The sequence below is a fragment of the Phaseolus vulgaris genome, chromosome 11 (genome assembly GCF_000499845.2).
Source record: "Phaseolus vulgaris cultivar G19833 chromosome 11, P. vulgaris v2.0, whole genome shotgun sequence".
Lineage (NCBI taxonomy): Eukaryota > Viridiplantae > Streptophyta > Magnoliopsida > Fabales > Fabaceae > Phaseolus > Phaseolus vulgaris.
Window position 1 is genome coordinate 4,079,345 of NC_023749.2, and position 14,743 is coordinate 4,094,087.

General features: G+C 34.3%; 2 protein-coding genes across 2 annotated transcripts; one reads left to right on the top strand and one right to left on the bottom strand.

Annotated features, from left to right (window-relative positions):
- Positions 1–1,139: 1,139 nt before the first annotated feature.
- LOC137810514 (BTB/POZ domain-containing protein At3g05675-like) lies at positions 1,140–4,075 on the bottom strand. The gene is made up of 2 exons (XM_068611847.1): positions 2,632–4,075; positions 1,140–1,548 (listed from the first exon to the last, which is right to left on the bottom strand). The coding sequence occupies exons 1-2, from the start codon at positions 3,871–3,873 to the stop codon at positions 1,264–1,266; spliced, it is 1,527 nt and encodes a 508-aa protein (XP_068467948.1). The 5' UTR covers positions 3,874–4,075; the 3' UTR covers positions 1,140–1,263.
- Positions 4,076–10,541: 6,466 nt separating this feature from the next.
- On the top strand, positions 10,542–14,235 carry LOC137810524 (probable receptor-like serine/threonine-protein kinase At4g34500). Its single transcript, XM_068611856.1, has 7 exons — positions 10,542–11,455; positions 12,595–12,699; positions 12,808–12,930; positions 13,067–13,237; positions 13,315–13,444; positions 13,560–13,769; positions 13,894–14,235. The coding sequence occupies exons 1-7, from the start codon at positions 10,926–10,928 to the stop codon at positions 14,008–14,010; spliced, it is 1,386 nt and encodes a 461-aa protein (XP_068467957.1). The 5' UTR covers positions 10,542–10,925; the 3' UTR covers positions 14,011–14,235.
- The last annotated feature ends 508 nt before the right edge of the window (positions 14,236–14,743 follow it).

Here is a 14,743-nt window from a genome sequence, read left to right on the forward strand (position 1 = left end):
TAAGCAGTTATTAATGTCATAATCCCACGTACAAAAACGATTATAGTCTTCATCCTTATTCAAGATCACGCCATATAGCTAATATGATGTATCAAATCGTCATCATTCCATATGCAACAAATAATTGCACATCAAATAACATACCATCTTTTCTTAAATAGATTTCGTGACAAGTCCTTGTTGTCAAAAAGTGATCAACCACATTACGGGTAAATCAAGATACTACATCCAACCAAGCATAACACGCTTCCAGATTTTATCTACCTATGCCAAGTGAATAAGATATGAATCATGAACTATTCAAATCACCTATTGATAAAAAATTCCTTTTCTTAAAATTATTCTTTGTTGGAAGTTCTTTTTTCACACACCTCCAAATAAGAATGATAGCCTTAGGAGTAAATTTAACTTCCATACATCAAGCCAAAAAACTTATTATGTACCTCTCAGAGAGCCACGCGATATATGATAACCTTGAGATAGCTTTATGCTATAATTCTTTTCTCTGATTTTACATTATTTTTAAGAATAATAATTCAATCAAACATTTTACCTTTTCATTTATTTTTAAGCTACAAAGGTCAAATATTATTAATATACTATTTAATCTCTTATTTGATGAGGTAAATAAAAATTAATACCAGTGTTTGACTCCTCTATTTTTCTCTTCCAAAGAAAAATACCCTTAATACTTTCCTAATACTTTCCGGGTAACGTTCGGCTGAAATGCTTCAAACAACAATTTAAACGGTAACGTCCCCGTTGAGCTTAGGTCAGAAGTTTCATAACTAAAACGCACAGCTTCACTGAACTCCTGATTTGATTCTTTTACAACTGTTTCTATAACAACTTTAAATGTAACAAAAGATTCAAGTTATTGAGCTAAGAATTTCAAAATTAATTTAATATTAAAAAAACAACATTCCTCAATCCATACTAAAAAAACGACCGACATATTTTAATTGAGTTTTCAAAATGGGGGAAAATGTTTTATTTGCAACGAGTTATGAGAAAGCATATGATTTTGACGAAAAAATTCGTAAGCATCGTTTACATGCAACTTTAGACCTATAATCATGCTTTCCAAGAAAGCCATTAGCAACTAGCATCAGGACATGGTCTATGTATTTGGGATGTGGTTTGTCCTAGAAGACAAGACAGTTTATTTTGGATTTATATGTACAATGTTAATGTTAAAGTTGAAGTTTCTGAACATAGTATTTACATATATGCACAATATTTGACAGCATGCAAAGCAAGAACTCATTGATCAAAGAGAGAATCTGGTTTGAGAGGTCGAGCTGCACGGCGGAACCAGGTGTTGAATGCAGTGACCAAATGAGGACAATCTTCAACATTTCGGGTTGAAAAGCTGAGGCAACTCTGCAGCAATTCTTGAGCATCTGACAGGGGCAATGTGGAGATGATGCGCAAGAATGTTGCTTCCAGTTCCAGATACAACGATTTGTTGCCAGGTGATATTGGCGAAACATTATCTTTGCATGCAACTAAAACGGGTAGCCAATCTTCTACCAGCTTCCTTCTCACCTGAACACACCAAAAAAAATAAGCATCAATATGCAGCAATCGAATTAGATCATCTAATATTGAGAAATTTAAAAATAATATCTATGGAGAAGGATGCAACGTGATTAAAATCAATCTCAAATGGAAAGGAAACGTCAAACTTGTTGCAAGTGAAATCTTCTATTTAAAATAACAAAGGCATAGGGTGCTGCGGGATTTGGAAACTTAAATTACAGTTCCTTGAGTACTTTCGACACACAATAAAGGCTGACATTTATGGTCAATCCTAGTTATCATTGTAAAACACTAATTTTGATGAAAAACACCACCAAACATACGTACAGAAATATTAGTACAGGATATTGTTAAACGTGTCAGAGTGCATTAGAAAGAGAGGAATAAAAACAGTGAATATTTGACTATTTTGCATTAATTGGCTATGTAAGTTATATATGCTAAAGCAAAATGTTCAGAACAAAAAAAAATTAAAAATGGTCCATTGAAAACGCCAATCTAACAGGCCAAAAATTAACTAGTTATTATTATTATTACCATTCAATTTATTTTTACCCCTCTGGCATTGCAATTTAGCAAGTTAGATGACCAAATGCTTCAACCCTCAAGAGGTGCTGCTGAATCCCTTTAAGAACCACTCGGCAGCAGCACATTTTGGGGGATTTCAATACAATACTTTTGTTCCGATTATAAAATAAATTCTATAACCCGCATTTCCTACCCAGATATGCAGAACTCAGCATCAAATACGCTGTTGGAAGGGAGCACAGTAAATGAATTCCATATACCAGGTACAAACATAGCACAATGTTCCCAATCCCACATTCTCCTCAACTCACGAATGCAACATTTGAGTTTCTTTCAACAAAAATAAACAGAATAACATAACATTTTGAAATAACAATTGTTGAGGAAATAAAGTTGAACTGCGCTTATTTCTGCACCTAAGCAACATGTTTGGATCAGATTCCACACACAACAACATCAACAATTGCTCACCTGAGGCTAGAGTATGTTTGAATAAACAGCTTAATCAAAGACTCAATAGTGAACTCATTAACAAAGAAACGTGAACACTAAAAACATTACCTGTCTAGAAGCGAGAATGGTGCCAGCAGAGACAGCATTGGCGAGCCTACAGGTACATCTAAGAATAACAGCAGGAAGGCCAGGTACAATGTTCCTCCATGCATCATCACGAAACGCCCTCTGCAAATCAGCAGTGAAACACGCTTGCTCGCTCCATTCCCTCACAGCCACATCCGCAACCCTAAGCTCGATCATCCTCTCCACAAGCCACAAAAGATGCTTCCCATTCGTCGATGCCTTATGCAGATTCAGCCTCTGAATGGCCTCCGTCTCGTTGTGATCCCCTCTGAACACTGGACTCGAATAATCCTCCAACGACTCCTTCACCGTCTTCAAGCTTCTCGAGAACGCCTTCTCCAACACTCTCTTCGCCGTCTCCCTCGACGACAAATCCCTCAGTATCTTCCCTACGAACGCCTTAACGAACGCCGTGTTCCCATAACTGTTCATCGCCGACGAAACCAGACCCTCCAGCATCGCTTCGCACGAGTCCTCTCTCGATGGCGAAACCCTAGCCACGAGCTCCTTCGACTCTTCCTCGCTCAGGAACGGGATTAATCTCTCCACTCGCTTCTCTTCCTCCTCCGTCCACGGCACCGCCTCCAGGAAATCCACGCACCAGCGCACGCACTCCTCGAAGAGAAGTTCCAGCGCCACCGGCAACAGATCCAGCGCCGTTGAAGCGCTATCTACTACAGCGGCGAAGTCGTTCGTGTATAGAAGCTCCAGGACGGTGAGATGCGACTGGATCGAGCCGTTGGCGGGCGGAACGCCGAGGTTGAGGCGGAAGAGATCGCCGTCGGCTGAGGACGCGTGATCCGGCGCTTGGACGTGGCCGATCCACCTGTCGGATAGGAGAGCAGAGAAGTATTTGGAGCGGCGAAGGATGTCGGAGTGGAGGTAGACGTGGAAGTCGGAGTTGGAAACACAATCGGCGGTAGCAGTGGCGGTGGCGGTGGGGGAGGACTGAAGTGGAGAGGGAGAGTCCATGAAGAGGCGGAGGACGACGTCAGCAGTGACAGCGTCATTGAAATGGAGAGCTTCATCCGTCGAGGAAGAGGAACGGTCGTCAGCCATGGGCGAGGGACTGTCGTCCCCCATGGGAGAGGGACGGTGGGGGTTTTGGGAGATTTCGGTTAGGGTTACGTCGGAGACGGAGGATATGGTGCCTACAGTGGAGGAGGAACGGCGGGCGGCGGTGGTTCGTTGCCGCTTCTTAGGAACTCCGGCGCTGGGAATCATCGGAATGGATTAGAAGGAAATGGAGGAAAAGATTTTTTACATTTATTTTATTTTATTTTATTTTATTGAGTGCATTGAAGGAAAAGGAAGGGAATGGAGGTGAGAACGCTTCGTTTCTTCCATTTTTTCTTTTATCAGTTTCTTTCTCTTGTTACCGTTTTTATCATTTCATTTAAAAATGGAATATATTTTCCTTCTCTTTTCTTTATTAAGAATGGATATTGCTTTAATTTTCGTTTTGGGTGTTTTTAATAATAACTGGATGAATTTAGTGATTTTTTAACATAATTTTAGATTGTTTTATCTGTAACATAAATCATTGTCCAAAAATACTACATCCCATTTTCAAAACACAAAAAATAATAGGTAAATGATAAAATTATAAATATCATTATTTATTATTAATAAAAAAAAGAACTATCTAGGAGCACCTACTCAATTCTTTTCAGCAAAACGATCTTATCCAAAACCATCAGCACTTTGACGGTTTTCCTTTTCCAAGAAATAAAAAAATTGGAACAATGACGTGGTGCCACGTCTCGAATCAAGACATGGATGCAGCTGTATAAGTTAAGATGATGGGTGCGAATACCAAGATACCCCTTCTTCTAACATGGGCTCCGCTACCCTTGCCCAATGGGCTTAACAAATCAAACCAGATTTCTTCTTGCAACTACGTACCTTCTTTATGCACCACCATAGAAGAAGCGAAATGATGATTTTGCCTTCTCTTCATCTTTTCCATTAAGCACTCATCTTCTTCTCCTTCTCAGCTGCAGCAACCCTCATGCTAATTACACCAACCTGAATCACTCAACGTACACCCTACAATGAGGAGCTACACACTGTGACAGTTAAGCAAAACAAATATTTTATATCAATGATTTATTTATATGATCTTCTATGAATAAATGATTAATCTTAGTTACGAGATTGAAAAACAAAACTTTAATATTTATGATATTCGTTCTTTTTATTCAAGGTTACCAAAATTACTAGAAGGAAAATGAAAACTATGAAATATTTGCAATGAAAAATATTATTTTTGTTTTAGCATTCTGGATAAAATATCATTTCCAGATCATAAATCTTAGCATATACGTTATGTCTGTTATAATTATTCGGTATAGTATCTTTCATTTAATTATATATTTTTCTCATTTCTAATTTTTGTTTGACCCAATAAAAAAAATTCAATTATTTCTTCTAATATAGAAATGTAGGTTTGGTCGTTGTTATGCATCGTGTTTTGTTTTTAGTAGGTCTTGTTGTTTCATACGAGGAAGGAATTGTAGTTAAAATAATATAAACAAATTTAAAATTAAGTTTAAATATAATTGTAATATTTATAAAACTAGTGAACTTTGATTTTAGTTTATATAAAAAGAAAATTGATTCTACGTTTATATAAGGAACACATTTTTATCTTAACAAAATGTATTACATAAAAAAAAATCATACTGTTTCGGTGTTTAAGAGAAAAAAATAAGAGAGTGAAAAATAGTTTTCTTTTAATTTTTTTTTCCTTTTACATTCCCATATTTTCTTCATCCAACCTTATACTTAAAAAATTTAATTTATTCATTCTAAATTCTACAATTAAAATACAAATTTGTATTATGAATTGTATAATCTAAAATACTATACGACTCAAAAACACAAATTTTAACTTTCAAATTCTATAGCTCTATAACTCTTTGAATTCCACATTTCAAAAAATTTGTATGATTGGAACGTCCATTTTGTGTTGCATTTTACAAATCATCTCTAGTGTTGTGGAATGACTAATCAGATATTGAGTTGTTTTCAAGATTTTGTGTCGCGACAAATCCAGAAGAAAATGATTGGATCTAGCATGATGATGAAGTTTCAATCTCCGTGAGGTTTCAACTGTTATTGTTTCTTATTATCTAAGAACCACAAACATCAATATTTTGTTTTCTTTCTCCTCAAACTAACTTAGTCATTAAGAAAAAAAAACTGAGAAACATGCACAAGAAACTCATATTATTTATAACTAATCAAAAGATGCATAATATTTTTTTTGTGAGATTTCATTCTTAACCCAAACTTCAACTTCACTTTCTAATTTCGTTATATATTATAGTAGAAGACTCATTATCCCCTATAAGACACTAGACATAATTGTTTAGAAATTTATAAATGGTCTCTTTCAAATTATCCTTTTGTGAGCACTCACTCAAAATCCATTTTATAAAATTAATCTTATTACTGATTTTCTTTTATCATAAATTATTCTAGATCCTAAACATTTTTTTTATAAAGAAATATTTTAAAGAATAAACAATCTTAAACTAAACAATTGTATTTTATAATTATATACTCAAATATATCACAATTCAATATCCAGTAGGTCTAATAGCTTTTAAACAATGTAAAATCTATGTAGCACAAACACGAATACGAACATGAAGATACGTATAATATCTAAAATGTATAATACAGGGACACATATCTATATATTATATAATTATGAATTATATAAATTGACAATAAAGATTTATGTGCACAAATATATTTCAAATTACTTTTTGGAGCAGAAAAATGTTTTTCATGACTGGTTCAAAAAGATTTGTTTCTTATTTTTATAATCATAATAAAAATTTATACAATAAGTTTGAGTTTTTAGAAAATTAATGTATTTTTCTTTTTTTAAATTGTGTTAGAACTGTACTAAAATTATCAAAAATTCAACAAATACTTTTTGAATTTGACACTTCACGGATACATGTCCTACAAATGTCATACGAATATACCGACACGCCATTTAAAAAAATTGTCTAATGTTCTCGGTGTATAACTATATCAATAGAAGATAAGATATGAGACTATATTAACTATATAATAGAAAGTTATTCATGGTGCTAAGTAAATGTATTGTTTGAATAGTCAAAATAATAATGATTTTGAGCACAATATTGGCACATGCTACGCGACATGCGCCATAATCAGAAAACAATACCTACACCGTGAAACGTGCACGATGCACTCAAGCTGGGAATCATTACATTTCTCATGTGTCAAAAAACATTCAAATCTAATAACGTTAATAATCGTGTTAATAACATCTCTTATGCTGATTTTTTCTTTCTGTTAAATCAAATATTCAGTTCCCGTCCCCCTTTGTAGGAGTCAAATTTGAAAAATATTCTAAGTCAAAAGTTTAATCAATTATTCCAATAAAGTGTCTAAAAGGAGTTCAAGTTACTGTCCGTTGCATCGATAATATAATTTTCCCGTTTTAATTTTTCATCAAATTAAAACTCAAAAGGGCAACATTTTGCACTATAATAGAGTGAGATATAAGTAATAATCACGGTTATGGTAAAAGCTATTAAGATTTGCATCTGAGAGAAGATAAATTAATTTCATCAACATAGTTATAACAAATACATAAATGTCAAGCAATGTTCTTAAACTATCGGTTAAAAAGTAAAAAAACTTTTGGTGGAGGAACAGGTGTATCCCTGTTAGTAAGCATAGTTTGAGAAGTTTTAAGTAAAAAATACACACTGAACCATAATCTCTTGAATGTTTTTATAATAAAAATTGTTTGAGAAGAAAATAAGGAAGAAAAATAAAATGAATTTGTATCGGAACTGAATAAAACCTTGAAATTTCAGTACGTTGACAGTTTAAAATGTATTAAAAAAATAAGATTAACGAGCCTACACAGTAATTAAGTAAACATTAGGAGGTGTTTTTAATCATGATCTAAATGTTAATTCGACCAAATAATAGTGGACCTAAAATAATTATATAACTAATTACAAATTTTTTAAAAAATACATCATTATCATGAATTAATTACATAACTACTTACTTTATCGTTGGAACATCTTTTACAAATATCATTTTGACCGAGAACTCAAAAAAATAGAGTTTAAATGAAGTGAAATAATAAGAATTGACAAAAGTAAAATGAAATGATTGATCTGAATAGAAAAAAAAATGACCCGACAAAGATAGTAGATAAAAGTCTCTTGATTTTTTTTTATAAGAAAAACAAAATTAATCCCACAAGCTATAATAAACTTACGAAAACTCCAATTTCTAGAGAAATTAAATGAAAAAAAATACTTATGCTAAATTCAAAAGTTTATTTTAACAATGGTGAAAGAAAATTATCTAAATATAACTTTTGTTTTATAACCAAAAAACCTTTTCTAAAAAAAATTGTAAACTAGAAGAAAACTTGAACAAATTAATATATAATAGCGACCCATTGTAATATCAATTCTTACACTGTTACTGATTTTATACGAAATATAGTTTTTATAATTTTTTCTATTGAATTATAATCCTATATTACTGTTTGCGATAAATATTGTGAAAATTAGTGTGATTGGACTGAAATAAAATATCTAGTAATGATTAGATTGATAAGAATAGACTAATGATCCGATAAGAATTGATACAAAAGGCTTAACAATGTTGGAATAAATTAAACTATTATGCAGTAATTTAAGATAGATCTAATTTTATCATAAAAAACGAGAGACATCTTTCATTTAATATATCAGCAATAGATTCCACCATAGATCCTCCAACAACTTTTACACTAAATACTTCCATCACAAGTTTTGAATGTCCCAAGCTCATTACTTAATATGTTGTCTGAAAAGATTAAAACATGTGATGTCTCACAAGTTTTAAATATTACTCACTTATATAGTTATTACCATTTAAAATATTAATTTTTTTATCCTAATATAATTACATATTATTTCGAGTAGAAGTTAAAAGCAGTTTATATACACATTTCTCTTTAATTTGGAGGGAGACAAAATCATGATGGTGTTTCAAACTTCAAAACAAATAATATCTCAAATGCGGTAGAGAAATCAAACACTCATTTCCTTAACGTTTGACTGTATTGGTCGGTACCGGCTAAGTCAATTATAGCCTCGGTCGATACCGGATAAGTCAATTATGGTCTCGATCGCGATCGAGTTAAAGATCATATCAGGACACACAATAAAAGATAGTAATGACAATTACAACAATACTTAAAGATCATATGCAAAAAATATTTTTGACAAATGAACTAACAAATGAATAAGTGAAAGATGCACATCTCTCTTAAGAAGGGACCACGACACATGTCAGTTGATAACTAATATCTGACCCATCATGATCAGGACCCATAGCCAATGTTATAAATAAAACCCTTTGCGGAGAAATAAGGTACTTTTTTACCATTTACCATAATATACTATTTACAATAATACTTACTTGAGCGTCGAAATACTTTTTGCAGGTAACCCAAAATGAGCGTCAACATTCAAATAAGAAGTCTTTCAAAGCAATTAGAGAATTACCAACACATTAACAACTATACGTCCAATCATGGATATTATCCAGGTCTCTAAACTATAAAAATACATTAACCGAAATTTTTTCTAATACATCCAATATAGTCTTATATTACTTATTACATTTCATATACATCTTATTCCCAAAATTTTCCATAAAAGCTTTGAATAAGAGCCAAATATATTAGTTCACATTCAAGCTGCCCATTAACATATTACATCTCATTCCGAGTCACACGCAATTGCTTGCCCAATCTACACGGCTAGCTTGTTTGGGCTTGCATACAATCATGTGATATATTTATTCATTACCCTTTCTTTTTATTCTGGTTTAATAGTTATTTTTATTTAACCACTTTAAATATCAATTGATAATTTATTACACCATAGTTAAGAAACGGGGAAAATCCAAAAGACGGGGGTAGAGTAAGTGGAGCTATATAAAATGTTGGTGAAATTAATGGTGAAGCAAGAGAATATTGCATTCATTTAGCAAATCGTTTGGTGGTGGTTAGGTTACGTTTGATAATCACATTCACGTGGAATCAGGATCCAGTCAATTTTACACATATAAATCCAATGCGAGCAATTTATATAATGGGATTGATCACGCAACAAAATAGTCCATTAAGCTACAATTCAAAGTCCCAAATAATAGATTAAAATACGAAGACTTAGTTCAACCTCTCTTTGTCTGTTTCTCGTAATTTTTTATAAATTTGATTTAATCTTACAAAACTAAGTGTACTGGTATGGACCGACCAGTCTCCCTGTCTCCCTGATCGTCGAGAAAATCACTCTGACTGAGTTGACCGAGACTTCCACGAACAGCTAGGTTGACTAACATATTTTACCATTAACGCTCAAACCAAGGTCAGTGAAGTTAACCATCATTATAAATTAGATAATGCAATCATAAGTGTGATCCATTCCACTAATCAGACCCAATAAGGTAAGTCCATTAAAATAATATAGATAACGCACATTCCAAGAAGAAAAGTACATCATTATTACTGCACACACACGGTCGAATACTATCTTTACTGACTTGAACGTCAGAGTGTCTTCTGTAGGTACTTCCCCCATTTGACAACTGATAGTCGAAGGAGTAACACGAAAATCAGAAAGACCACACAATAAAACCTCAGCAATTTGCAAAAACCTGAAAATAAGAAAGAAGACAAAGTTTTCAATAATTTTTTATTTCTCATCGCCTAACAAAAACACTAAGTAATAAAAAATTAATAAGATAGATAATTACCCAACAGTCTCCTAATTAGTGGATTTGAAATGGAGCATATAGAAAATGATGCAATAATGAAGACTCCTAAGTACCCAACAGACCCCACCGTCGCACAGTGTTCACTTGAGAGGGTATTTTCACCACTTTTTTGGAATGCATCCGTTTCTGGTGAGAGTCAGAGGAAAATCAGCAAGAAAATGGCATTCTCGTAATTATAACCACACTCCCATCCCAGAAAACAACAACTCAACATCTCTTTCGATTGTTACTTTCGTTTGTGTTTGTTTTTCCCATTTGTATCCGTTGAAACCCCACTTCCACTCTTCTCAACGCCACCACCACTCTCTGTTCCCTTCCCCTTTTCAATGCTTATAACTTTTCTTCCCATTTTCAACCATGTCATCGTAGAACATCACCTCCCAAACTCTCCTACCAAATAACAACCTCCAACGTTAAAAAACAAACTAACACCGATGACGGAGGCCAACACAACCACGAGTGTCAGTTTGAAGCTTCTCGTCTTGGTGGCTGTTTTGGTCGTCTTCGCGGTGGTGATTGTGGTTCTCGTCTTCTTCCTGTGCTTGCGCGGGAGCCGGAGCTGGAAGCGGCGGAAGCTGGCGGCGAAACACAGCTCCGGGAGCATCCCTCTGGTGTCGAAGGAGATCATGGTGGTGAGGACCTCGGATCTCACCCCTGCGACCACGAGCGAGATTGGTGACGTGGAGGGTGATCCGAAGAAGGAGGCGGGGATGAAGGTGGAGATTGGCGCGGTGACGGCAGTGATGAAGAGCGAAGTTTCCGGTGGTGGGGCCCACCGCAGCGAGGTGTCGGTGGAGGATCCGAACATAGGGTGGGGCCGGTGGTACAGCATGAAGGAAGTGGAACTCGCCACGCGCGGTTTCGCAGAAGGGAATGTTATTGGAGAAGGTGGGTACGGCGTTGTGTACAGAGGAATTATGCACGATGCTTCCGTCGTTGCTGTTAAGAATCTTCTCAACAACAAGTATGTCACATACTCACATGTCTGAACTCCAATTTTTTTTTTTTACTTCTCAAAATCTTTTTTTTAATGTCTAAACCCAAACTTAATTCTAGTGGAAACGTACGTTTGGATAAATATTACTGTGATTTGAAAATTCCAATACATATTCTCCAATTTCAACACATACAGTACAATGAATGAAGAAGAAAGAATATGTTAATTTGAAAGTGATTATACTTTTGACCTTCATCAACTCCCAAACATCCAAACACGGTCTTAACATGGGAAATGTGCATTGTGTTTGTTTTTAATTGTCTTTGGAAAAAAAGTGAATGCGAGTTTGGTGGCGGATTGTTTTGCTTTTGAGAAACAATAGTTTACTTTTTTTTGGCGTTGTTTCAGAGAGTTAAAATATTACTAGTACAATGATTACTCATAATTCAAGCGTTCTTAACCTATAATAATAGTCATTTGCTTCTCTTCTATGTTTTTTAGTGTTATTTTTGGTTGGGTAATTATGTTAGATGTTACTTTTCTCTTTACTTTTACTTTTTGCTTTATTTATCATGTTGTCTGTATATAATTTATGTTTTACCTTTTTTAAGATACTAGCTTAATCTCCCCAAACTTAGTTTATTTTTGTTATTTTGCAAGGAAAACTTTAGTTTATTAATATGTGAAGAATAATTACTATGTATGCGTTTTGGGGAAGCAAATTCAAAGATAACTATCAATTAATAACGGTAACTTATATTTATGGTAAAAAAACTCTTACAATCAATCACTGTCACCTAAAAATTAAAGTTTTTGAAATTTTCATAATAAATTAAGAAGTATTGGAACAACAATGTGAGAAAGGCTTGTCTCATCTGTTTCTATACTTGCATTGCATAATCTTATGTTATTCATATAAAAATTGTCTGTTTTTAATATTTATACAAATATTTTGTGATCTTTAGAAAGTTGGACTATATACATAGAAACCAAAGTGCGAAGGTTCTGGGTATGAAAATAAAAACGTAAAGATAATATTATGGTATAAAGACGAAATGAGAAATTACAATTTTGTAAATTGATGTCAAGTTTCCTGAAACAATTCAATGAGCATCTTTAGTTATGTTAATTTATTGAAAATTCCTTTGTTATTGTATCGTAATTAGGGGTCAAGCAGAGAAGGAGTTTAAGGTAGAGGTTGAAGCTATTGGAAAAGTAAGGCATAAGAATTTGGTTCGTTTGGTAGGATATTGCGCAGAAGGTGCTCGAAGGTATTGTTCTGTTTACATGGTTGTTTCTTCTTTTGATTCAGTGTGATTCAGACTATAAAAGTTCAGAATTCGTAGGAATTTTCTTCAGTGACAATTTTACTCATTCAGGATGCTTGTTTATGAGTATGTTGACAACGGAAACTTGGAACAGTGGCTGCATGGTGATGTAGGACCAGTTAGCCCCTTGACATGGGAGATTCGAATGAGAATTGCTACTGGGACAGCAAAAGGGTGTGTTTTATGTGCTGAACTGAAACTCTTTCTCACTAATGTTATCATGCTCTGTAGTTTTATCCTTGGTTTTTCATTTTATATGTTATCTTAAACATTTCATCACAGCAATTAATGTTTCTGCATTATGAAACAGGCTAGCCTATTTGCATGAAGGCTTAGAACCCAAAGTTGTGCACCGGGATGTAAAATCCAGTAACATTCTCTTGGATAAAAATTGGAATGCCAAAGTCTCAGATTTTGGACTTGCCAAACTCTTAGGATCTGAGAAAACCCATGTGACTACGCGTGTGATGGGAACATTCGGGTAATTTTTTCTTAGTTATTTTTCAATTTCCATAAATGAGAATCATCTTAAGATTTCTTACCACCAATTTTCTGCAGATATGTTGCACCTGAGTATGCAAGCTCAGGTATGCTTAATGAGCGCAGTGATGTGTATAGCTTTGGAGTTCTACTCATGGAGATAATCACAGGAAGAAGCCCCATTGATTATTCAAAACCACCTGGAGAGGTGCTTCCGGGTTTTGTTCATGTTTTTCATCAATACATTAAGAAAATTTTCCTTAAGAGACCCGAATTTCATAAACACTGTCAAGACTTAACCTGGTTTTGTAAATGTTCTTCAGATGAATTTAGTAGATTGGTTCAAGACAATGGTAGCAAGTCGTCGCAGTGAGGAGCTAGTTGATCCTTTGATTGAGATTCCACCCTCTCCAAGATCTTTGAAACGAGTTTTACTTATTTGTCTGCGGTGTATAGACTTGGATGTGGTTAAGCGACCAAAGATGGGTCAAATTGTTCATATGCTCGAAACAGATGATTTCCCCTTTCGTTCTGTAAGCACTACACTCACCCACTCTTTCTATACATTCCCCTTAAGTTGTGGAATTCTTTATCCTCTTAAAACTAAATCACTTTTCATCTTCCTTGTTATACCACTAACTTTAACTTGTTGAATAGGAGCTACGCACAGTGAGAGACAAAGATCCTTTGCCTTCTCATGCAGATGTTTCCATTAAAGTTCCTTATCCACCACCAAAGCATGCAGAAATCATAGAAAAATCAAGATGGAGATGATTGTTTGTATTGTTGGTGAAGCAACTTTGGTGATCGAATTATTTGTATTCAGATTTCATGACGTTATGAACGGGTTCTATGAGTCGCTGTGCATATCTTATACGGTTTAAACACCATGCATTTTGTTGTATTGCATTATCTTGTGAAGTGAGAAGAGCATGGCTTGTAAATACGAACTTCACAATCTATCAATTTTGTTTGTCTGCTTGTGGACACATTCAAAAACCTTGGACCAAGTTTTCATTTACGATGGCTTAAAATTCACCTTTTTCAACCATTATTTAATCTGATTTTAGGTATAAAACCACATGTTTGGTCATGTTAATAATGAATTGCTGATTACTTCAAAATTAGTTTTAGCCAAAATCAACTTTATGAATGGTAACTCGAATGCACGGTTCATTAACGTTACCTCCCATTTAACCAAAATGTACTTTATAAAGCTCTTATGTCTTGAATTCCTAAATTAGCAACAAGTTCATACATAAACCCCAGAATCTTCATGGTTTAAACCTTCAGCCTCAAGTCCAATTTTCTGACAGCGCCGTGAAACAAAATGTTAACTTGCAATTGTTTATGATACTCCCAAAACTGTGAACAATGATGGCTCTGCTGCCACGTTTGATGTGAAACCGAATCTACGAATGAGAGGTTTTCCTTAACTTCCACGACGGTCCTACGTACTGCAAGCACGATTCAACGCAAGTTGTCTTGCAAGGAAAAAAATTGCGTT

Excerpts from the sequence above, each read along its gene's own strand:
- LOC137810514 (XM_068611847.1), bottom strand. The coding sequence starts at position 3,873 with ATGATTCCCAGCGCCGGAGTTCCTAAGAAGCGGCAACGAACCACCGCC. Across the intron at positions 1,549-2,631 it reads CCATTCTCGCTTCTAGACAG|GTGAGAAGGAAGCTGGTAGA; the intron begins GTAATGTTTTTA and ends TGGTGTGTTCAG.
- LOC137810524 (XM_068611856.1), top strand. The coding sequence starts at position 10,926 with ATGACGGAGGCCAACACAACCACGAGTGTCAGTTTGAAGCTTCTCGTC. Across the intron at positions 13,238-13,314 it reads CGTGTGATGGGAACATTCGG|ATATGTTGCACCTGAGTATG; the intron begins GTAATTTTTTCT and ends AATTTTCTGCAG. Across the intron at positions 13,445-13,559 it reads ATTCAAAACCACCTGGAGAG|ATGAATTTAGTAGATTGGTT; the intron begins GTGCTTCCGGGT and ends AATGTTCTTCAG.